We start from the raw sequence: 24974 nt of genomic DNA, 5'->3' as shown, positions 1-24974 counted from the left end.
GCAGTGAAACGAGCCACGTGCTCCAACGAAGATAAAGACGATTCACCGGCAAAAAGACTAAAATCTGGGATCTTGAAACCCTTCGGGTACCCAAACGATTCCACGTAAGCTGGGTACGGATGAATAAACTTAGGAAACTTCGGCCCTTTCTTCATGGCCGAGTCAATCATCCGCTGAACTTCGGTCATATCAACAGGTGTTGCTTCGACCCTCTGGTCGGTCCCGTCTGACCTACTATTCGACCCTCCTCCTTTCTCCAAGTTAATTGGTTTGAGCAGGGCAGGAATAGGCCCGGCCGGTACAATCGGTGCCGGGTTGTTTTCTGGTAAACAAGGTTGGCGAAGATCGAAAGGCCTGCTGCCACCAACTTGACTAACCAGCATTTCGAGCAGCTTGGTTTACCGATCATTGGCACTAAGTATCGCGTCATGCAGCTTGTCAATGCCTCGACTGAACGTCTGCTCGACTGACCGAGACTGCTCGTCCAGTCGCTTTCGGAGAAACGACCTCGTTGGTGGGTCTGATCCTTCACCACCATCCTCGTCACATTCCTCTATTATCCCTTCATTGAGAACGCACGTGTTTCTGTTAGGGATCTCTAAACCACAGAGTTGACCGCCGAGATTAAGTTCTCTCTCTCGGCGAGTCGCGCTCGTGGACTCAGGTGTACCAACGCTAAGGGGATTCTGTGCCTGTGGCACACTCTGTCCTATGCTCTGACTCGGTAAATCGGCTGTCGACTTTCCCATAGCTGTTTTCTTTTTTACCGATCGTGTTTCAATTGGCATGAACTTCGTAGTTTAGCACTGGATCCCACTGGGCGTGCCAAAATGTTGACCCTAGAAATTACAAAGCCTACGTGGCGCGCAGGCCGAATATATTCTAAGCTAACTACGTCCTTCGGTGATTGCGGGGCGTGCCAACTCGTCGGCCGAGGCTCGGCCGAGGAGTAAATTTGATGATGCTGCGTTGGGTCGCGCTACTGACTTCTGCGTCTTGCGATTGCGGCCGAGAAAGGAACGCGTCTCGGCCTCTTGGGTTCTCGAGCCTGAAGACAAGGCTGCTATTTCTTACAAAGTTCACGAACCGAATTCGGCTTGCAATGTGCCGAATGTAATAACTGTAACACCTCACCTCGCCGAGAAGGCTAATGAGATGACCTCGACCAACAAGGATTCGAAAACCCTTCTCGACCGAGACTTGGATAGGCAATCGACCGTTCTCGCCGCAGTGCTGTTGATGCCAACGGAAGATACTGCTGTTGAACAACAAAAATATACAACATAAAAAAATAGTCCATACAAATTGGGTCAGACTACAAGGCAAAACAAAGATGTAAACCAGCCCAAAAATTTAAGAATGGGCCTTACATACAAAGCAAGATCCAGAAATAAACAAATAAAAAAATAATAATGAACTTCTTCCTACAAAAGGGGGAAGAAAAACATGCAACACAGAAACCTCTTATCTCTCTGCAAAACGTGAAAAAAAACTGCACAAGTCGTGGGAGAGGTTAAGTAAAAGTGGCAGGAGTTCATGGCCTCCAAATTCCCCCACGTAACAAATCCTAGAGCTTTCCTAGGATGCCTATAAATAGGCATCACCTGCAGCAAGTAGGGGAACACAGAAAAAAAAGAAGGGGAAACTCTGCAGAAAATAAAAGCAACTTTGAGAGAAAATACCAAAAGCAACAAGGTGCTGCCAGGAAAGAGAGCAAGTTGTTCAACCATCTTGTGCTTTTGAATCAAGATCCAAAAGAAGAACATTCATCACCAGGTATGAAGCAAGTTCTGTTAAAATTATTATTTTTCTCTCGTTTGATGTTATGTTGCAGGAAGAACAAAAAAAAAAGCATTGCAGCAGCAAACACAAATAAAAAGCTGCAGACAAACAAAAAATGAATAAGGAAAGGGAAATAAGCAAAGGCATATAAGACCTTTGCCTCTTTGTTTGGCGTTCTTCACCAATCAAATGGAATTTGAGACTCTGAAAAATCACCACCTGCTTCCCGTCGCTGCAGTTTAATCCCATGAATTTCTTCGGGGTCTAAACCACCCCGTGAAGTTCTGATCAAATCCAAGAGCTCCGCTCCGTGCCGCTGCAGTTTAATCCCATGAATTTCTTCGGGGTCTAAACCATCCCGTGAAGTTCCAATCAAACCTGAAAGAGAAGGAAAAATAGAGATTGTAAAGTCTGCAAAAAGAAAGCTACGGCAGGGAATAAAAAAAAAGGAAGTTGTCTTCAAAGTTGCTGGAAATTTTGAGATGGAAATGGATTGATATAAGCTCCAAATCAAAAGTAAAGGAAATAAGTAAGTTTTCATCAAGAAAAGTTTTGTGCAGTACTCGAGATGACGATACTATAGCACTCACTGCTTCTGGAAAAATCGAAGACATAGCTCACTGCTTTTGGAAAAATCGAAGAAGTCTTCTGCTTGAGAAATGTGAAGAAAAACAGCAAGATGGGCGACTGCTTTTTCCAATTTCATATATGTTTCTCTGCACAAGGAAGGAAAAGTATATACAATGAGTTTAAAAACTCTAAAGGAAGAAAAGTGTTCCAGATACCTTTATAAAGCTAAGTATGACTTGTTTGTTTTCTGATGCCACGGAAGGCCTGCACCTCACGTGAAGAAGAACAGAGATTGTTGAAATTTGGAAGATTTAAAGTTATAAAAAAGTGAAGCTTGATGTCAATCAAATGGTTTCAAAGTCTCATTTTAAATGGGGATGAAAGTTCAAAGGAAAAATATATATAAAAAGATGAAGAAAGGGAAATGCGACAAGACAAGGCATCATCAAGTTTCTTTATAAAAAATGTGGAGGTGGTCCTCGTTTCCTGATAACACGGAGAGTCCTACTTAGACTTGTGAAGTTCAAAATCTTCAAAGAAAAGAAAGTGAACTCGCTGACGAGCTGAACTTGGAAGCTTTAAAAGTCACATAAAAAAAAAAAAAAAAGAAAGCATGGCTGTCAGAAATATTGAAGTCTTACTTTTCCTTCAAAGTCTCAGCCACAAAAACAAAAAGTGAAAATTGTACCTCACATGGGAGTGCTCACGTGAAGAAAAAAAGGAGTGGTTGAAATTGGAAGTCCTAGAACTTGAAGCCTTAAAATCACATAAAATAAAATAAAAAGAAAGCAAAGCCTGCTGTCAGGCTAAATGAAAACTTGGGTTTTGGATTAAATGGGTTCAAAACCCCATGACAAATGGGTTTGAAAATTCAAAAGCAAAGTTAAAAAAAGGGGGGAGGGGGTCCGGCCTTTCATTCTTTTAAAAAGTCCTATTTCAAATAGGATGGAGTTGCTACAAAACCATGAGGAAAAGTCAAGCAAAGATAAAGTCTCATTTCACAAAGATCTATTGAATATTACCAAAAGTCATGTATGGGTTTCAAACAAGTCTGAATACCCAATTGACTTCTCATTTTTTTCAAGTCTAAACATAAGGATCCAAACTCAAGTTTACGAACTACGCTGGTTTGATTCCGTTAAGGATACGTAGGCAGTTTGATATCAATTTTCAGACACAACCATGAAATCAAGATTACGAACTACGCTGTTTTGATTCCGTTAAGGATACGTAGGCAGTTTGATATCAATTTTCAGACACAACCATGAAATCAAGATTACGAACTACGCTGGTTTGATTCCGTTAAGGATACGTAGGCAGTTTGATATCAATTTTCAGACACAACCATGAAATCAAGATTACGAACTACGCTGGTTTGATTCCGTTAAGGATACGTAGGCAGTTTGATATCAATTTTCAGACACAACCATGAAATCAAGATAACGAACTACGCCGGTTTGATTCCGTTAAGAATACGTAGGCAGTCTGATATCAAGTTATAGACGCAACCGTGAAACCGAAACGAATCTCTGGTTTATATAAACTAAATTCACTCCTACTATCAAATACCAAAATGGCACGAAGCCGAAGAAAAGTTTCAAAGGGCACAAAGGCGTATCAAATCCCGAGTGGCACAAAGCCGAAGAAAAATCTCAAATGGCATAAAGCCACATCAAATTTTCTAATGCTCCTCGCCCGCATGAGCTGAAACTGCATAAGGCACCATGCTCCTCGCCCGCATGAGCTAAAACTGCACAAAGCATCAAATCCAAATAAATACCAAATCCATGAACTACGAGTGACTTGATCCCTCAAGAGGGTACGTAGGCAATTTAGGGTTCAACCTATGTGCAGTCACAAAATCAAACAAACATCAAATTCCTCAAGTTACATTTTTATTCAAATTAGAATCAAAGGGTATGCCTTTCCAAAAGAAAGGTTGTAATTAATAGGCGCGTAGCCTAGAATGGGTCGAACTCGAATTAATAAAACCCTCTTCGAAAAAATGAACGAGGGTGAAATTATGTCGAGTGAATTATTTGTTTACATATTATGTACAATTTTTGCTCAACATAATTTTTGGCACGCTCGGTGGGACCCATTTTCCCTTTCATCTCTAATTTTGAAGATAATTAATGTGCTATGTATTTTCTTTTTGCAGAAAAAAGGAAGCATGGCACCACAAGTTACTGTTTACTTCCACGAACTCTCTGCTGCTGCATCCAAACTTGGACATGGAGGGCGTGCTGGTCGCCGAATCTCCTTCACCATCGATGAAGCACCAACTATCTGCAACATGGTGAAGGCTAAGTTAGCAACAAAGACAAACAAGGCGGCTGTAAAATTCATCAAGGTTGGACCGAAAAAATGCCCGTCCAAGAATGCCCTAAGGAACGCAAGGAAAAGAACGGCACGAGCTCTTAGGAAGAAGATCACTAAAGAACGATTACTTGAAGACATCGAAATTGCCTCAAGGGTGCTTCTTGGAGATGTTTCATCCAAGAACACCATGATACCTCGATGCAAGATCGTCAAAATGACATCATCACCGCCTATCAATGTTTCTGTCATCACTCAAATCATGATCGGAACAATCCCGATCACTTTACCTACAACGGAATCGGTCATGATGACCTCTATCGAGGAAGATGAAGAAATTTTGCCAATAGTATCCGGAAATGTTCAACAAAAGGCCAAGGCCTACGAAATTGTTGAGGAAGGTAACAACATTCAATTTGAGGGGCCTATCACACGTGCAAGGGCCCGAGCATTGGTAGTCCACTCTCTCGAGAGTTCATCTTCCCTTAAAGATACTCTTGGAGGAAACGAATATTTTTCCCAAGAAGAGATTCCTAGAGTAATGACTCAATTCCAAAGGTTAGAGATAAATGAAGACGTTGAATCTGAGAACATGCAAGTTCTGATGACTGGTGCATCAAATATAGAAGAACAACTGCTAGAAATGCAACGAAAACTAGCGGAAAAAGAAGCACAAATGGCAACTTTGGTAGCTGATAAGGAAGCTGAAATTGCAACTTTAGCAGCTCAGTTAGCCGCTCAAGCTAGCATAAATAATGCTGGAGAAAGAGCAAAGAAAGAAACAGAAGGAGAAAGTTCCGGTAGCCAAATTACGCATCAAGATATCAATGCAATTTTCGCTGAAAAGATTCGTGAATTTCAAATGTCTTTAACAACACCAATTCTTGGATACCGGAAGCCTTATCCAGCTCACTATGACACAGTGCCATTTCCCCAAGGGTATCAAAAACCGAGCTTTGATAAGTTTGATGGTTTAAGTGGTTCTCCTCAAGAACACTTAGCTCATTTTTACTCAGCTTGTGGGGAGGCATCGCAGTCGGATCCCTTATTGGTTCGGCAATTTGTTCAGTCACTAAGAGGGTCTGCTTTCACATGGTACACTCAGTTAGAGCCCGGATCTATTATAACATGGGATGATATGCAAAGAGCTTTTCTAGCTCAATTCGTCAGTTCAAAGAAAAAGGTTACATTAATGGATTTGGCTCAAACAACACAAAGGCTTGGAGAAAGCGCGAGTGAATTCATCACAAGATGGAGGAGTCTTAACCTACAATGCATGGAAAAGATTTCTGAATTTTCGGCAGTGCAAATATGTTACAATAACCTCATCCCTGAGATTGCAACATTTGTAGGAATTGCAGAGCCTCGAACTTTCGACGAGTTGGTATCTAAAGCAAGTAATGTGGAAAAGCAAATGTCCCGAAAAAATGTGATTGGAAAAATGATCCAAGACTTAGAAAATAAGTCAGACACCAAGAATGGAGATAACAAAAGAATGTCGAAGAAGGGAGATTCTATGACGACATTTGTCAAAGTAGACAAGAAAAGTGACAATATGAAAAGAAAAGAAGAAACCAAAGGGACGAGGAGGCTTTCGCTTAAGGAAAGAAAAGAAGTTAAATATAGTTTCGATAATGAAGATGTTGGAACTATCTTCGACGAACTCCTTGCAGCAAAGATGATCACGCTTCCTGAACCAAAGCGTCCTGCTGAAGTAAATAAGACCGATGATCCAAAGTATTGTCGATATCATCGACTCATCAGCCATACGATAGAAGATTGTTATATCCTTAAGGATATAATTCAAGAAAAAATCAACAAGCATGAGATCGAGGTGGATTCATCCTCAAAACATCAGACGGCAACGTCCAATATGATCGAAGGAAAATCAACACCCTCCGCTCCATTACCAGAAGGGGCAATCCCTGTAGGATTCTATGTCGATAATGAAACCACAGTTGTCCATGCTTATCCTGGTATGCCTCGTTCTGGAAATCCAAAAATTCCAACTCTGTATGAGCTCATGACGGCACCAAGTTTTGATGTTTGGGAGGATTCGTCATCACTTGAATCCGAAGACGAATGGCAAACCGCCAGTGAAAAGAAGGTGAAAAAGATTGCTAAACGTCTTTCTTCCACAAAGCGATCAAAAGGAAAATTATGGAGTGGACCACCCTCAAAGGATGGAAAGAAAAAGAAGAAGAATACTCAAAGAAGGCCTAAAGTCTTTCAAGATGATGAGTACAAGCAGCCTTTCAGAGCACCAATAACCCTTGGAGACTACCTCCCTCCAAAACTTTTTAAGAGTAAGGGAGGCGAGGAAGAAATTGGAAATTGTCTCACGACCTCATGTGAAGTCCATAACGATAATGAGGTAGATGCAATAACTCTACGCTCTGGCCAAAGGATCCCGTCTGCTGACAAGAAAGAGGGTAAATCAACAGTTGATTCAGTCAATCATTCCGACGAACCAAGTGCAAGAGAGGTTCCAATCACTACCACTGCAGAGCCTACGGTAGAAATTTCAGTCTCAACCACAAAAGCAAGTACCTCTAAGAGACATGCAAAAGATGTATTACAGTCCCAAGATGGCAAATACGACATCGTCGACCATCTTAAGCGCATCCCATCTCTCCTTGGTGTGTACGATGCTCTAAAAATGTCTAAGGAGCTTAGAGAAGCACTCATCATGGCTTTAACAAATCCTGAAGTATTTGAAACAAGCTTGAAATTTGCAGAGATGGATACAACGTCACCAAAATATTGCGCTTGCTGCCTTGCAAGTATCACATTTGACGAAAGTGACCTTATACTTGGAGACGAATACCACAATCGACCCTTGTACGTCAGTGGACTAGTGAGAGATACATCAATAAATCGAATCTTGCTTGATTGTGGATCAGCAGTAAACCTACTTCCTCTTCGAACACTTCAAGCTCTGGGGATGAATGTTCGTCAACTGACACCATCAATGTTAACTATTCAAGGCTTCAATCAAGTCGGACAAAAAGCAATGGGATCGATAGCATTACAAATGGAGATAGGGGAATTGTACTCCGACGCCCTTTTCCATGTAATCGATGCTGACACATCTTATAATGTTTTATTGGGACGTCCGTGGCTTCATACATATGGTGTCGTTCCTTCTACACTCCATCAATGCTTCAAGTTTTTGGTGAATGGCGAAGTCAAAAAAGTCCTAGCGGATACCGACCCATTTAGGGGTGAAGAAGTGAATTACGCAGATGCAAAATTCTACAAACAATCAAAAGTCACTTTTTCGCAACCAACAAAAAATGAGGTGGTGCAGAAGGAATCACGATCACTAGTTATGGAGAGGGTAAAGCCATCAAGGCTAGTCAAAATCGCGAGTTCTAAAACTCCGAAATCTCGAAAAGTAGGTCTCAATTGTTCATTACAAGATCGAAGAGAACCTGAAAAGAAGGCAATGGAACAAATCCAAAATGCATTTGAAGCACTCATGACCAACTACACAAAGCCTCTACGCAAAATCAACCAATCGATTCCTGGGGGCAATTTGGTAGTCTCAACAAATTTGCAAATGAATAATGGTCGACAGGGTCGCATTGTTTCGTTCAAAAGAAATGAGTCTTCATCAAAGGTTCCATTAAAGATAAAAGCGAAGAGGTGCAAAGCTAAAAAGAGTGCCATCAACGTCACATTACACCAAGAAAATGATATGCTTAAAGCATTTGTCTCAAATACCAATAATCATGAGTTTGAAGGCTTTACTGATCTCGAGAAAGCAATGTTGACTGAAGAAGAATCTAGCAGCAAGCCACCTCGAATTTCTGTCTTCCAACGACTTGGTAAAATCATCAACTCTCAACCTAAGAAGTCTCATAAAAGCAAAAAGTGGAGAGTCAAAACCCAAAAGGTGACAATAAATCGTGACAAAAATGACGATACGCAAGAAGAGGTACAAGACATTGTTCAAGTCAACACGATTGGTAGCAAAGAAAAAAGCAAGGAATCTGATAACGAGCCTATTAAGTCTGTCAGACAATTCCCAACCTGCTTTCTAATCAAGAAGAAAAATGGACAGGTTTGTACCTGCATCGACTTCAGGACTTTCAATAGTGCACCTCCACTTCCAGAAAATGAAACTTATGGAACAATTGAGAAAGTAAGCATGGAAGAAGTTTGTGACTCAACTTAAGTAAACTGCGTTACCATTAAGAAGAAAAAGAAGAGAATGGTGACGAATCAACTGAGCTCAAGCAATAATCCCCAAATAAAGGATAGGGGGCAAGCTAATGCCTCACAAACTCCGAGAGGGAAACAAGTGCAGAGGAAACAAGTCAAGATAAATCATTTCTTCTGAACTACGTATGACTTGATCCCTCAAAAAGGGTACATAGGCAGCCTATCATTAAAAATGGGTGCAGTCATAAAAAATAAAAATAAAAATCAAATCCCGAAAATCAAGGGGTGAACTACGTTCGGCTTGATCCCTTCATAGGGTACGTAGGTAGTCTAGCTTTATTACTAGATACAGCTGTAAAAATCATCTTCCCGAAATCAAGGGGTGAACTACGTTCGGCTTGATCCTTTCATGGGGTACGTAGGTAGTCTAGCTTTATTACTAGATACAGCCGTAAAAACCACTTTCCCGAAATCAAGGGATGAACTACGTTTGGCTTGATCCTTTCACAGGGTACGTAGGCAATCTGATCCCTAAAATTAGATGCAGCCATAACTCATAAAAAATTATATTTTTTCTCTCCAATGGAATTAGCATTTGTTTGAATTGTCATATGCTAGTTTTTTGAACTCTTCGCATACGAGAGTTTTAAATTGAGAATGACAAAACATAGGTGATGTTCACTTACGTACAGTGATGAAAGAAGCTAAAGCAATGTCAAAAGTAGCAGCCATATTTAAAAAATGGTACAACTATCTACGAGGAACCATGCCGTATGAACAACATAAAAAAAAATTCAGATAAATCTCAAATATTCTGGTTCAATGAACCCATTATTATCAACCAAGTTTGCTCAAAAGAGTCTGCGAAAAAAAAGGAAAGGCCAACATAAATATCCCAAATAGCAGGAGTGCAAAATAGAAAGAAAAACACATGGATCCCTACTCCGGTTTACTGCAAAAGTGGAGCAGGGAGGCAATCGAGTTCAAAATTCTTTCTTCTGCAGATTTGTTCAAAACTTCAGCACGCTCAACATCCGGAAGGAGCCCTTCATTTGTATCAGCTCGAGACTGACGAAGCTCCACATCCAATTTCTTTTGTCGCTCAATAGAAGCTTTAAGATCACTCACTCGACGTTTGACAGCATGTTTTCCAGAATCATATTGCTGGCGAAGAACACGAGCGATCTCCTCTGCTTCTTTAACAGGCAGTTCCTCAGCTTCAATTTTCTTAAGCTCCTGAATGGATTTGTTTAACTCGGACTCGAAGGCCTTCTTAGTTGACAAACACTCATCATGACAACGAAGCAAATCGCGAATATGATTACCTTGATCAATAATCTTGGCATTATCAGAAATTTGTGAAGCACATGCAAAAATATGGCGAACAGTTTTGACAAACCACTCGAGCTCTGTTCGACCAGATTCCAAAATGTTAATGATGGGAACCAAAACATCAAGCACCAAATTCACTTCCTCATGGCAGCCAAGAATTTCTGTAGGTGAGTTGCAAGAGGAAAGCTTGACAAAAATATTCTCTACTTCACTAATAATATATCCTTGCCTAAAATTGCTCACCTCCGAGCCAAACAAAGCATGGATGGATGCCGTCACTTCTTGCAAGGATGATGGTGCAACTTCATTTGACAGATAGGCAGCTGACTTTCCCCTACAAGGCTGGTTTGTTACCTTCACAGATGGTGTACTTAAGTTTCCAGGGATAATTTCTGGAGTAAAATTATCTGCAGCAGTCACAGTTTCAATATCCACACCACCAGGACCATCAGAATTCTCATAACGAGCACGCTTAAAATTCACATCATGGCTACTCCCTAAAGAAGATCCTGGTGAAGAAGACTCCGAGATAACCTTGCATTCCTGGTCAGCCATTGTATTCTTATTTTTAGAAAGGCTAGAACTCTGACCAACTGCTTGCAAGCCAGGAGACTTATCAAATCCCACCTCAGAAAGCAAAAACTCTTTTCTCAAACCTGGAGTTATGTCTCTCAGAACTGACACACTAAAAACTGTCTTTTTATTAAGAGGACGCTTATTGAAGATAGCATAAATATCAGCCAAAGAAATCCCAAGATATGTTACACAAGAAGTCCTCCACCACTTACAATACCAATAGGTACAGGTCCCTTGATGTGTTGAACATGGAACATAAAAAAGAGATCCGGTGTTCCTTTTAAGAAGCACCGTCTGCGCTTCGAACATAGCTTCAACACTGCAATTTTGTCTACTAGAAACACCAAATGCTAAATTGTTCATTGGAACTCCTTGATCAAAGCCAAATTGACGAGCAAATCTGTTAGGAAAATATGGTTCTAGCCAAAGGTGTTCACCAATTCTGACAGGAAGCTTTGCAGTGCGAACACAGACCAAAAATTCAAAATAATCATCAGATAGGTCTTCATTATCCATCAAAGAGCAACCTTTCTCTTCCACAAAAACAGTTGGGCGATAAATAACAGATTTGTCGCTCCGAAAGATAAACCTCGCATGAGATATATTGACCTCCCTGGGTTCAATACCCGCATATCTCGCTAATTGAGGATAACCCTTAGGAAAATCACTATCAGGACGAGATCGGTATAAAAATGGAAAATGCTCCCCTAGCCAACCGACAATATAGTGAACCGGCATGGAAATATATGTGAAGCCAGGTCCCCTCGGACAAGAAACGATATCCCCAAGGCCGCGATAAATATAGCCAAGAACAGTTGGCGCAAGAGAGACTTTAGAACCCTGCACCATTAAACAAGCCATGGGAAAAGTCTCGGGTCTCACTTTACCGCCCTTTAATGGCAAAACAAATCTACAAAGCCAGAATACCAAAAATGCAGCCAAGGCCCCTTCTTTTGTGACTTCCAACAAGATTCCTCTGGCTTTAAAGATCTTTTGCTCATTCGGGGACATCCGCTGATTTTTCTCACCATAGCCCGCATAAACTATTTTTCCTCGATAAAAATGGTCCAACCATTGATTCCAAAATATATGTTTCTGCCCATAAAATTTGCACAATTGGGAATGAATTCTCCAAAGTTCAGGAAGAGTAGACGGGTAAGCCTCTTTCTTGTACAGGTCATCATTTGGAGGAACAAACTCTTCATAAGGAGCACCGAGAATTGGTAAACCACCTATCACCTTTAAGTCATATAATGAAATGCTCATTTCCCCATTTCCCTGGTGGAAGGTGTTGGTTAAAGGCCCCCATAGCTCACAGAAAGCTTTCCATACATTAGAGGAGTATTTGTAAGGATAACGGGACACTGCCACAGCACCATAAATATTTGCTTGACGCAGCACACTTGCATAAGTTCGTAAAATAGTCTCTGTCCACTCCAGCACACCAACTTGAAAAGTAGCACAACCTGTGACCTTCACACTCAAACCCCAATCTGTCTTTTCTCGGATCATTCTGTGTAAAAGCGGAAAAAAATTTGGATCAACTTTAAACTTGGTGTCTCCATCAGCCTCATTATTCACTTTCATCAGAGTATAAGCCTGAAATAAATCGCCCTGATGCCGACCAACCTTGATAGTACCATCTTCCGGAATAAAATCAAGATGACCAGAGTTCACTTTGGAAGGAAGAAACCAAGTAGGAGGATCACTGAAAGAAAAGTTGTAGTTAAGTGAAGCCAATGGAGAAGAACGCCTATACCCTAGACCCGCGGCAAACTCTTTCCCGACCTTATCAACAGCTCGCTGGGTACAAATTTGACCATCTGCATTTATTCCCTGAAATATAAAATGCAGGTTGGTCAGAAGCTCAGTATTCGACATGGACATATCAAGCCTTATACGCTCAAAACAATTTCACGTATAAAGCTTGAGGGGGCAATCTGTTGAACAACAAAAATATACAACATAAAAAAATAGTCCATACAAATTGGGTCAGACTACAAGGCAAAACAAAGATGTAAACCAGCCCAAAAATTTAAGAATGGGCCTTACATACAAAGCAAGATCCAGAAATAAACAAATAAAAAAATAATAATGAACTTCTTCCTACAAAAGGGGGAAGAAAAACATGCAACACAGAAACCTCTTATCTCTCTGCAAAACGTGAAAAAAACTGCACAAGTCGTGGGAGAGGTTAAGTAAAAGTGGCAGGAGTTCATGGCCTCCAAATTCCCCACGTAACAAATCCTAGAGCTTTCCTAGGATGCCTATAAATAGGCATCACCTGCAGCAAGTAGGGGAACACAGAAAAAAAAGAAGGGGAAACTCTGCAGAAAATAAAAGCAACTTTGAGAGAAAATACCAAAAGCAACAAGGTGCTGCCAGGAAAGAGAGCAAGTTGTTCAACCATCTTGTGCTTTTGAATCAAGATCCAAAAGAAGAACATTCATCACCAGGTATGAAGCAAGTTCTGTTAAAATTATTATTTTTCTCTCGTTTGATGTTATGTTGCAGGAAGAACAAAAAAAAAAAGCATTGCAGCAGCAAACACAAATAAAAAGCTGCAGACAAACAAAAAATGAATAAGGAAAGGGAAATAAGCAAAGGCATATAAGACCTTTGCCTCTTTGTTTGGCGTTCTTCACCAATCAAATGGAATTTGAGACTCTGAAAAATCACCACCTGCTCCCCGTCGCTGCAGTTTAATCCCATGAATTTCTTCGGGGTCTAAACCACCCCGTGAAGTTCTGATCAAATCCAAGAGCTCCGCTCCGTGCCGCTGCAGTTTAATCCCATGAATTTCTTCGGGGTCTAAACCATCCCGTGAAGTTCCAATCAAACCTGAAAGAGAAGGAAAAATAGAGATTGTAAAGTCTGCAAAAAGAAAGCTACGGCAGGGAATAAAAAAAAAGGAAGTTGTCTTCAAAGTTGCTGGAAATTTTGAGATGGAAATGGATTGATATAAGCTCCAAATCAAAAGTAAAGGAAATAAGTAAGTTTTCATCAAGAAAAGTTTTGTGCAGTACTCGAGATGACGATACTATAGCACTCACTGCTTCTGGAAAAATCGAAGACATAGCTCACTGCTTTTGGAAAAATCGAAGAAGTCTTCTGCTTGAGAAATGTGAAGAAAAACAGCAAGATGGGCGACTGCTTTTTCCAATTTCATATATGTTTCTCTGCACAAGGAAGGAAAAGTATATACAATGAGTTTAAAAACTCTAAAGGAAGAAAAGTGTTCCAGATACCTTTATAAAGCTAAGTATGACTTGTTTGTTTTCTGATGCCACGGAAGGCCTGCACCTCACGTGAAGAAGAACAGAGATTGTTGAAATTTGGAAGATTTAAAGTTATAAAAAAGTGAAGCTTGATGTCAGTCAAATGGTTTCAAAGTCTCATTTTAAATGGAGATGAAAGTTCAAAGGAAAAATATATATAAAAAGATGAAGAAAGGGAAATGCGACAAGACAAGGCATCATCAAGTTTCTTTATAAAAAATGTGGAGGTGGTCCTCGTTTCCTGATAACACGGAGAGTCCTACTTAGACTTGTGAAGTTCAAAATCTTCAAAGAAAAGAAAGTGAACTCGCTGACGAGCTGAACTTGGAAGCTTTAAAAGTCACATAAAAAAAAAAAAAGAGAAAGCATGGCTGTCAGAAATATTGAAGTCTTACTTTTCCTTCAAAGTCTCAGCCACAAAAACAAAAAGTGAAAATTGTACCTCACATGGGAGTGCTCACGTGAAGAAAAAAAGGAGTGGTTGAAATTGGAAGTCCTAGAACTTGAAGCCTTAAAATCACATAAAATAAAATAAAAAGAAAGCAAAGCCTGCTGTCAGGCTAAATGAAAACTTGGGTTTTGGATTAAATGGGTTCAAAACCCCATGACAAATGGGTTTGAAAATTCAAAAGCAAAGTTAAAAAAAGGGGGAGGGGGTCCGGCCTTTCATTCTTTTAAAAAGTCCTATTTCAAATAGGATGGAGTTGCTACAAAACCATGAGGAAAAGTCAAGCAAAGATAAAGTCTCATTTCACAAAGATCTATTGAATATTACCAAAAGTCATGTATGGGTTTCAAACAAGTCTGAATACCCAATTGACTTCTCATTTTTTTCAAGTCTAAACATAAGGATCCAAACTCAAGTTTACGAACTACGCTGGTTTGATTCCGTTAAGGATACGTAGGCAGTTTGATATCAATTTTCAGACACAACCATGAAATCAAGATTACGAACTACGCTGGTTTGATTCCGTTAAGGATACGTAGGCAATTTGATATCAATTTTCAGACACAACCATGAAATCAAGATTACGAACTACGCTGGTTTGATTCCGTTAAGGATACGTAGGCAGTTTGATATCAATTTTCAGACACAACCATGAAATCAAGATTACGAACTACGCTGGTTTGATTCCGTTAAGGATACGTAGGCAGTTTGATATCAATTTTCAGACACAACCATGAAATCAAGATAACGAACTACGCCGGTTTGATTCCGTTAAGAATACGTAGGCAGTCTGATATCAAGTTATAGACGCAACCGTGAAACCGAAACGAATCTCTGGTTTATATAAACTAAATTCACTCCTACTATCAAATACCAAAATGGCACGAAGCCGAAGAAAAGTTTCAAAGGGCACAAAGGCGTATCAAATCCCGAGTGGCACAAAGCCGAAGAAAAATCTCAAATGGCATAAAGCCACATCAAATTTTCTAATGCTCCTCGCCCGCATGAGCTGAAACTGCATAAGGCACCATGCTCCTCGCCCGCATGAGCTAAAACTGCACAAAGCATCAAATCCAAATAAATACCAAATCCATGAACTACGAGTGACTTGATCCCTCAAGAGGGTACGTAGGCAATCTAGGGTTCAACCTATGTGCAGTCACAAAATCAAACAAACATCAAATTCCTCAAGTTACATTTTTATTCAAATTAGAATCAAAGGGTATGCCTTTCCAAAAGAAAGGTTGTAATTAATAGGCGCGTAGCCTAGAATGGGTCGAACTCGAATTAATAAAACCCTCTTCGAAAAAATGAACGAGGGTGAAATTATGTCGAGTGAATTATTTGTTTACATATTATGTACAATTTTTGCTCAACAACTGCGAGACTGATCGACTCTACGGTGACAGAGCTATCTATGCCGACTTAAGATATCACCGGTTGCTTCCACAGTGCTGTTGATGCCAACGGAAGATGTGTCAGCGAAAAAGGAAAAGAAAAAGATCTCAAGTTGTGAGAGTTTGCGCAGGGCAATTTTTGTGTTGATTTGCAGGGGGCTTTTCCATTGCTGAATGTCTTGTATTTATAGTAGCAGCACACCGAGCCCGAGTTCCAATCCTATTCGAACTAGGTTTCCCTCTCCGGATTAACATTACCTCGATCAGTCCTATCTCTGCTAGGACTACGAATCTAGTCCTTAACTGAGCCGGATTCGCCTTCTAGTTTTACTGATCTCGTCGAGGGTCCCTATTGTATTAGGACTCGACTTGCACTCTGATTTAACCGACCTAGGCCTAGAAGCCCATGAGCTGAACGCCCCATGACCCTCTCGCCGTACGTCTTCCCGGGCCGAAAGTGATTCCTCCCTCGGCCTAAACTGTTATTTTGGGCCCAAACAGTTTTATATGTGGATATTTAATAATGGAATTAGTAACTTATGTCAGTTGAACAAATAATTGTTCTGTATTGACGAAGATGACTATAACCATTAACCTATGGAAAATCTGTTGTTCGGTGGTATGGTTATGGATAATCTCTTATGGTTAATTTGCAATTATGGACATGATTAATTTTCGTGATTATGGGGATGATATGACATTTATATCTCCTAACCGAACGGTTGCCAACCCTAGCTAATTCTCAAGTTACCATGAGTTGAAAACTTGATATAGTTGCCCTAATCACCGATCCGGGTGAAAAAGAAGGTGACAAACAAGTTCCTTATGATCTTAGTATGCAGTCTGTTGCTGCAAAGAAGAAGAGAAAGAGGAAGGAGATGGAGAAGAAGAACAAAGCAACATCAGTATGTGATGGTAAAGCGGCCGCGGACAAGAAAGTTCCAAAGTATGTCAAAGAGAAGCAAGAGGCCTTTGCTCGGCGGAAGGAGGAGGAAGAGAGGATGAAAAAGGAGGAAGAAGAGAGACAGAGGAAAGAAGAGGAGGAGAGGCTTAGGAAGGAGCAACTTGAGGGGAAAAGGAGGAGGTCAAACGTCACAAAAAGGAACAGGAAAAGGAGTTGTTTGCACCTAAAATATGCATAATTTTACTTATTTGGGTTTAAAGCCAAAGCATGACATTTTGGGGATTAGTGTGCAAATAGACTAAAAGTTGCATGTGGGAATATTTCTCCACATGGTTTGAAGCGGTAACTTTATTGTAAGTAAGGATGTTGGTAGACTTGGGAGATAGACACGTGGGATTAATACACGTGGTGTTATTTCATGTGCAAGTTGGCATCTTTTCCTATTCTTGCAAGTGGAGTTGGCAATGGAACTTATTTGCACAGATTCAATGTCCTTAGCAAAGAAGCTCTCTCTCTCTCTCTCTCTCTCTCTCTCTCTCTCTCTCTCTCTCTCTCTCTCTCTCTCTCTCTCTCTCTCTCTCTCTCTCTCTCTCTCTCTCTCAGTTCTCATATAAAGGAAGCATAGGCAAAGGACTCGAGAATCAACCAACCAATCAAACAATTCAACTCAATTCAAGCTATGCACCCTTTTTAATACTTCAATTCTGCAAAAGCCTTGTATTTTCTTTTAAGGCTCTGCTATTCTTCCAAGTAGTATCAATTTCCTTGTGTTCTCATTTACATTTCTGTTGCCATTGTATTTACTCATTTCACATACAGTATTTACGCCTCCAGTGCATTCGCACTTACTTTCTTTACTTTCCTCTGTCATCTACACTTCCAACAAACTTGCCATTTACATATTGTTATATTTCTCCACATAAGTAAAGTCCATATCATTAAGGCCAAGAAAGAACCTTAATTGGAGCAACTCTCACTCAATGGCGCAATCTCTTGGTTAGAAGTCGAATTCAGGCGCAATCTCAATCATTCAAATCATGTCTACTAGCGACAACTAGTAGTGGCACGCTCGCAATCAGCAATCTCTTGTTCGAGTAAATTCTTGGCATGCCCACCGCCAGGCCCATGGCAAATTTAGGGGGCAAACAAATTGGCACGCTCGGTGGGATCCTTGTGTGGAGTTAGATCATGAACAATCTTTATGTTCATGGTTTTCCTCAACATGCTTTTGACCACTATGTTCTAGATTATGAAGAGGATGACAGTGTTGAAGAATGCCCAAGCTATGGCTATGATGAAAATCATATGGAGCCAACCTATGAGCTGCCAACTTATGGGTACACGGTTGGAGGGTTCTCAAGTCCCATGGAATATGATTGTTGGCCAACTAATGGCTATCAACTAAATAATAATAATCTTAAGGATTGGCCAACTTATGGCTACGATAAAAAGTTATTATTTTTTTGATAATAATCTCATTCATGAAAACTATGATAGACCAGGCCAACAAATGGCCTATCATAGTTTTCTTGAGGCAGCATTTTGATATTCCTGCACAGAACATCTGCGAAAGAAGTAAAGAATTGAAAGCTGACGCAAAGCTGAAGGTCCCAGATCTATTGGTCATTGACATCCCGGGGCATAAAAGCCATTCGCTAATATCAGCTCACGGGGTTCAGATTTATGTGATGTTGCAGTTTTGGTTGTTGGCATTATGGATGGCTTATAACCTCAAACAATAGAGTCGCATAATCTTTTGAAAACGAGGAAAACCTCATTGTTGCACTGAATAAGGTGGACAAACTCTCTGGTGCCGTAGTACACCAAGTGGACCGGAAAAACTACGGCCAAGGAGCGTACAGAGATAAAGTGAAGTGCAGGGACCTATCCTTCCTTCAATTCGAGCTTTGATGACGCCAAGACCAGTGAATGAATTTCGTATGAAGGGAACAGAACATCAAGATTGTATTGTAATCACGGCCGCACAGTTCATCAAGATTGTGGTTGCGGAGGGTCTTGAACCTGTCTACTGCCGGCACTTCTCTGTACGTGGTAGAGCCTCATGACGACTTGGAGTTTGGCTTCAACAGGTTTGACAAGAGCATTAGTGAGGTAGCACTGCTAGTGTTGGCTCATGCGGTTTGACAACCCTTTCTCAAATCAAATGTTCTAAATTTCAATTCAAATACAAAGGATCATGTTATCAATATCTGGTGTTAGACTTAAATTTCAACCGTTCACTCGGAAAAAAAAAAAAAAACTGGGGGAGCATTTTCAGTATACATAACCTACAATGATCCTTAAAAAGATGAATATGAGGGGCGGGGGGTACTAGGAGTGCAGCTTGACAACACGAGATAACCTTTCAAAGAAGATAGGGCACATGTTTGTGCTTAAAACTATGTCATCCTTCATCCATTCTGGTGCTTCCCTCTCAAGCGTCCCCAAGGATGCGGTGCGATACAGAAGTTCTACTTCGCTACCAGCAGCTCTGTTCATCCATGTAAGATTGAAGGCGTAACCTGTTACAACCACAGATAATTATCAAATTTTGATACCACCTACTAATTCATAAGACGCATGAAATCCATATTAGTTGATACAGATATTAGCAAAAAATGGGATTCTGTTCTGAAAGTCATAACAATTGAATAAGTTTTAGTAATTTCCTTGTAATCATGTCTCGAGCCGAGCATTGACATATAGAGACCAAAGCCACATTCAGTGAATTAAGTTGTCAAACCCTAGAGTTTCAAGCTCACAAACAGAAATGTAAACAGAAGTATTCAAAATTTAAACAAACTCCTGCAAAACTGAATTAATGGATGCAAACACCACAGGGCTGTAATTTTGATAGTGTAGGTCCGACTCCAGCCTAGCATTGACCTGTTGTTCAATTCAGTAATTTGGGCAAATGTATTAGCTAGCTCAGCATGTCAGAAATGGATTGCAATTTTAGTGCTTGCCTTGAATGTCTGACGTTTCAAATTTTTCCGATATATTTTGCATAATTTCATATGAGCTTAGGAGGCTATGCAAAAATTTGGAGCATACACATGGACCTTATCTACAAGCCTGCATCTGATACTCAACTGTAATCGTGTCAAATGACAAAAATTTCCACTTAATTGAGAAATTAAACCTACAATGTGACACATTGATGTTCATAAGTTATTAGGTTAGAATCCGCTCAAATTCTAAGAATTACCACTTGATTGATGCACAGCTGAGATGCATATTTCTTCAGCTTGACTAACAGTCGAGAACTTTAAATCCACCATATACTCAACAAGCACTTGAAACACGCAGTTAACTTGGCGAATTGGTTTTGCACAACCTGGAAACAACATACAACACATAAAATAACCCAATACCATGTGAACAAGTAATATAGCAGAAACCTCAGTTTCAGAGATGGAGATGCATACCTGGTCTTTCAATAGTTCTACACCATTGTGGCTGAAAGATGACATTAGTCAGAGAAGGAGGAGCCAATAAGTTTCTGCTCAAACATATTTCTTAATAGGATTATCAGAAATACCTCTTGAACAGTTACAAGAGCCACACTAGAAGGCATAACTAAATCCTCCACCTCAGACTGGGAATTCTTCCTACGCTTACTTGTCCTTCTTCTCTTTGAGAGATTTCCTGCTGCTCCTGATACTTGACCACTAGCAGGTGTACAAAGTCCATTGTCTGTGTTGCTACCTTTCGATCTGCTAAAATTTCCCTCCTGTTGCAGCTTTCGGAGCCTCTCTACTTCTTCAGAAAGTTTTTCATCTGTCAAAAATTTGAGTCATCAACAAACAGAAAGAGGTATTAGATTACCATCACAGATTGAGCAAAGAAAACTAAAGAAGTTCATAAATGTTCCCCAGTGGTAGCACATGCTAATCGCACTCGAATACTTTTAGCACGAATAGTTCCTAGCTAAAACTTGAACTGCAGGTGGCCATAGGAATTTCTTTTAATAATGCTAGTTAAGATTGTTTTGGGGGAGGGGGGGGGGGAATGAAGATAAAAATGAGATGTTTTTTCCGTGTGCGTGTCAGAAATATACAGAAACCAGTCCCCTACTAGTTTGCATGTTCATAAAAAACTCTAAGATTTTTTTTTTTGGGGGGGGGGGGGAATGAAGATAAAAATGAGATGTTTTTTTACGTGTGCGTGTGTCAGAAATATACAGAAACCAGTCCCCTACTAGCTTGCATGTTCATAAAATACTCTAAAAAGAACAAGGAACAATAAAATGTGTAGGTTACACTTATCCCACATGGAACAATGGAAAATATATATACACATATTCAAACAATTGTCTCAGTCAATCTGAATGTTTCACAGAATCCGCATTATCATATTAACCAAGGTCTTCCAAATTTAAGATCTCCTAGACATGAGCGAAAAAGAATTTCCATTTTGTTTCTCTTTTAGGTGATTTGCCTTTCCTCCACATTTGATGTCCATCTAACATCCTCTTCATTTTTATGGGATTTATAAAGACCATCGTGATTATATTCATTCCTATTGAAACATGCAATGACTTAAAATCCATGAAACTAAAAAAGGAAAACTAATGAAAAGGGCTTGAAAACTTTGAGTTTTAATGATAAGGACAAAATAAAGGGTAAAGTGAATAGTACCAGGATTGACTTTTTAGTGTAAAAATGTGGTTTTTCGTTAAAGTGAACAGTACCGGATGTTTTTCGTTAAAGTTCCCAACTAAAAAAGGGACAGGAGAACTCTCACGATGTCACAAGGGATCTTTAAATCCATCCAGGTGATGGCAGCGTACCTGAACTAATTCATAAGTTGCAACCACAACAAGAATTTCAGAACAATATTTCCACATGTTTAATGATAAAAATAACAAAAATCTTTATATATAACTTTTTGTAACAACATATGCAAAATCAGTCATTAAATTCCCAAAGATGTATAAATTAAGTGACATTTTAGTTCCTATCAGAAAATAAATATGGGATTCACCGAGATCACAATCCATAGTGTACGTGAACAGAAAATTCCTATAAATCTCATTTAGAATTAAGAAAGAAACTCAGGATCCAGATACTTCCACATGGATAGTCGTTAAAAGCACCATAACTAAACAGAACAGTGTTGTCTTACTTTTCCTGTTCTCTTCCAACAAACGATTCTGGTACTCGGTACATTGTTCAGCTTTGGTGGACCTGCATTCAATTTGATATATGTTTCAAGAGCCCGTTACATAGGTTATAGTAAAAATTGACTAACCGGAATTCCAATGGATCTGACTGAACTTAGAATTTCATGCCTAATAGAAGCAACTTCACTTCTCAGATCACCAACTTCCGAGCACAACCTCTCATTTTCGTTTCGCAAATGTTGAATATACTCCTCCGCAACTGCAAAATAGAAAATAAACAACAAAGTTGGGTCAGAGAGAAGCAGTCAAGTCTGAGCCTCAGTCACGGTTACCACAAAAATCATGTTTTACTAAAAAATGCGAGAAATGAGCTCAAATACAATATTCAAACAAATCCTGACGGAGAAATAAATACCAGATACATAATGCTTGAACTTTCCTTCTTGATCTTTACCAATATCTTCCAACTCCGACCATTTCTTTGTCTGGCATAACAACCACCGCCGATTAGGAAAAATGGCCAACACAACAGGTTTAGATTATATAGAAATATCTAATTCAGAGTATTGGCGGCACGTAGGTCCCTACGAATACGTTTACAATACACCCAAAATTCAGAAATACAAAAAGACAATTACTTTCTATTTCCCTAACCTTCAATTTGTTCTCGACAAATTTAACATACAATTAACTATAACAACAACAAAGCCGTATCCCACTAAGTGAGATCTGCTGTATGAATCCTATAACGCCAGTAACACACAATTAACTGGTTAAGCAACAATCAATGCACAAATAAAATATAAAAGAAATGGGAAAGAGCAAAGAACACCTTGATTTTCGAGTACTTATCGTAGAGTTTGGAGTAGAGCGCTTCTGTCTGTGAACGAACAAAACTTCAGAAAAATGAAAATACGGAAGAAACAGTAATCTGTAATTTGGAAATATAAAACGGAGGGGAAATCCTACGGTCGACATTTGTCAGAAGCCCTGACCAAATCTTCCCTTCGATGACGAGTACGATTGCTGAGCCCTGAGGCCTCCCCCAGGCGAAAACCCCAACCCTAACCCTAATCGCCCTGCTACTTGTAAACTGAGGAGGGCTACTTGTAAACTGAGGAGGACGACGACTCTGTGAGAGTCGGAGACTGAGGGGAGACAAGGCGGGAAAATTGGAGATTCAAAAAGGAGAGGGAGGGGAAGAGGTTTTGTCAGTCTCCGTCTCCGATCGAGACACGAGGAGAGGAGCGGGAGAAAGAACAAACGGGATAGCTCAGCTCCACAAGTAATGCGACGTCGTACGCGGGGATTGGCTTTTCTGGGGTTGCTTTAGCGAGAATCGAATGAGAAACTTATATAACATTGTTTGTGTTTTTTAGAAATGTTATTTGAACCCATATAAACATCAATCTACATCTAATTTAAATTTTAAACATTAATTTATATCTAATTTAAATTTTAAATGTGAATATTCATTTTTATCATATTACATAATTACCATCAAGTACAAGATGAAATTAATAATGAAACCACAATTTATCAATAAACCCACACCTAATAATCAAATCCTACCACCACGCAATCTTTATCTTATGTTCATTCTGACTAAAATAAAGAGTTACAAGAGAAAAAAAAAATAAGCGACAAAAATTTTAACTGAATTATCCAAAAATATCATTAATCTACAATATAACAAGTTCGAAACCATGACTCACCAATTTTTAAATTAAAAACCAAAACTCCAATTGAATTAAATTATTAAGTCAATACTCTATTTTTCTCATCAGAATATGATCATGACTACAATAATTTTTTTTGTATTTTAAAACATAAAAAGAAATAAAGAACATGGAAATGGAGACTATGCTATGAAATTTTAATTTCCTTGGCATCATTCTATGATTTAACAATCAAGGCCTACAATTGTTCACCTCTTTGCTGTACCTTGCTGCTTTGGTATCGACCTTCTTTGCAACATGCTTTGGTACATTTCTTAATGCTTCATTTCAAGTATTCTACACTTCTTGATTTTGGATTTGTATTTTCTAAATGGGTCTAAAGATAAATTTACATATTGAATTGGGTTTATGAGGGTTGTTTAGATCGTAAATTTGGGTTTAAAAAGATATTAATAGATTAGTTAAAAGTAATATGGGTGTAGAAAGTAAGTTGAGTGTAAAAAGAAGTTATATGGGTCCAACTAAAATTTCCTTTTTAAAATTGTCTCGCAAGTCGATGAACGCCAGCTACTCGGCTAGCGACATATATACAACATCCCACGTTTGCATATTAATTTATAGAAGTGAAATGCTAAGGAGACTCGAAAGTGTGACTCTTCATAGACTCTGTCACCTCATGTTTTAGTATATTTTTCGTGTCAATATTATAAAACATCATTCCAAAAACATAAGGTGGCGAAGAGTGCATGAAGAGTCTCATTTTTGAAAGAGTCTCTTTAGATTGGGAGCAGTTTTGCTCAACACCATAACTATGGTACATACTCACCATACGTCTAATCATCTGCCACATATCATTTCACCTAACTCTAGTTAACTTTCACATTAAATGTTACATTTTGAATTTTGAACAAAACTAACTAAGGTTAAGTGAAAGGACACGTAGCAAATGATTAAGTGTATGATAAGTATACACCATAGCTTATGGCGGTGAGAAAAAATGCTCACTTTCTCTTCGTGGAAATAAATAAGTACGTTAATCAAATTTGCAAACTAAATGATGCGTCATCAATAAGAAATAAGCACATTAATTAACACTTGAGTAATAAATCAATCACTAACAACTACATCAATTGGTTTACAAAATTTAGTTAAAATTTGGTCTCTCTAGCATTACACAAATTTAAATTGCTATTACTGTCACATCCCGACCCGAGCTCTCACCACATCCTGGGCTCGACTCCGCCGTAGCATGATATTGTTTGCTTTGGGCCCCAACCACACCCTCACGATTTTGTTTCTGGGAACTCAGACGAGAACTCCCAATGGGTCACCCATCATGAGATTGCTCTCGCACGAACTCGCTTAACTTCGAAGTTCCCGATGGAACCCTAAGCCAG

General features: G+C 39.4%; 4 protein-coding genes and 1 long non-coding RNA gene across 11 annotated transcripts; 1 reads left to right on the top strand and 4 right to left on the bottom strand.

The window, feature by feature from the left end:
* Positions 1-1788: 1788 nt before the first annotated feature.
* LOC126591558 (uncharacterized) lies at positions 1789-2695 on the bottom strand. 3 transcript variants are annotated; one of them, XR_007612415.1, is made up of 3 exons: positions 2568-2695; positions 2346-2498; positions 1789-2160 (listed from the first exon to the last, which is right to left on the bottom strand). XR_007612415.1 is itself a non-coding variant. In XM_050257291.1 (3 exons), exons 1-3 carry the CDS (start codon positions 2486-2488, stop codon positions 1961-1963), a joined length of 312 nt encoding a protein of 103 aa, XP_050113248.1. In that variant the 5' UTR covers positions 2489-2509; the 3' UTR covers positions 1789-1960. The 3 variants fall into 3 exon arrangements, 2 of the variants coding, with proteins under 2 accessions (XP_050113248.1, XP_050113249.1); XM_050257291.1 differs by lacking the exon at positions 2568-2695 and having other exon boundaries at positions 2346-2393; positions 2425-2509; XM_050257292.1 differs by lacking the exon at positions 2568-2695 and having other exon boundaries at positions 2404-2532.
* On the top strand, positions 2013-2701 carry LOC126591559 (uncharacterized). Its single transcript, XR_007612416.1, has 2 exons — positions 2013-2063; positions 2333-2701. It is a non-coding gene; the product is annotated as an uncharacterized LOC126591559 (long non-coding RNA).
* A 6938-nt stretch (positions 2702-9639) lies between these two features.
* LOC126591556 (uncharacterized) lies at positions 9640-12971 on the bottom strand. Its single transcript, XM_050257286.1, has one exon. The coding sequence runs from the start codon at positions 12631-12633 to the stop codon at positions 9778-9780; it is 2856 nt and encodes a 951-aa protein (XP_050113243.1). The 5' UTR covers positions 12634-12971; the 3' UTR covers positions 9640-9777.
* A 243-nt stretch (positions 12972-13214) lies between these two features.
* Positions 13215-14138, bottom strand: LOC126591557 (uncharacterized). 5 transcript variants are annotated; one of them, XR_007612413.1, is made up of 3 exons: positions 13995-14138; positions 13773-13925; positions 13215-13587 (listed from the first exon to the last, which is right to left on the bottom strand). XR_007612413.1 is itself a non-coding variant. In XM_050257287.1 (3 exons), the coding sequence occupies exons 1-3, from the start codon at positions 13913-13915 to the stop codon at positions 13388-13390; spliced, it is 312 nt and encodes a 103-aa protein (XP_050113244.1). In that variant the 5' UTR covers positions 13916-13963; the 3' UTR covers positions 13215-13387. The 5 variants fall into 5 exon arrangements, 3 of the variants coding, with proteins under 3 accessions (XP_050113244.1, XP_050113246.1, XP_050113245.1); XR_007612414.1 differs by having other exon boundaries at positions 13800-13925; XM_050257287.1 differs by lacking the exon at positions 13995-14138 and having other exon boundaries at positions 13773-13820; positions 13852-13963.
* Positions 14139-18924: 4786 nt separating this feature from the next.
* LOC126591355 (uncharacterized) lies at positions 18925-23278 on the bottom strand. Its single transcript, XM_050257015.1, has 9 exons — positions 22868-23278; positions 22731-22778; positions 22314-22383; positions 22067-22157; positions 21901-21962; positions 20315-20553; positions 20202-20232; positions 19982-20110; positions 18925-19295 (listed from the first exon to the last, which is right to left on the bottom strand). The coding sequence occupies exons 1-9, from the start codon at positions 22874-22876 to the stop codon at positions 19105-19107; spliced, it is 870 nt and encodes a 289-aa protein (XP_050112972.1). The 5' UTR covers positions 22877-23278; the 3' UTR covers positions 18925-19104.
* Between the last annotated feature and the right edge of the window lie 1696 nt (positions 23279-24974).

The sequence above is a fragment of the Malus sylvestris genome, chromosome 11 (genome assembly GCF_916048215.2).
Source record: "Malus sylvestris chromosome 11, drMalSylv7.2, whole genome shotgun sequence".
Lineage (NCBI taxonomy): Eukaryota > Viridiplantae > Streptophyta > Magnoliopsida > Rosales > Rosaceae > Malus > Malus sylvestris.
This window is presented reverse-complemented; position numbering and strand designations above follow the sequence as displayed.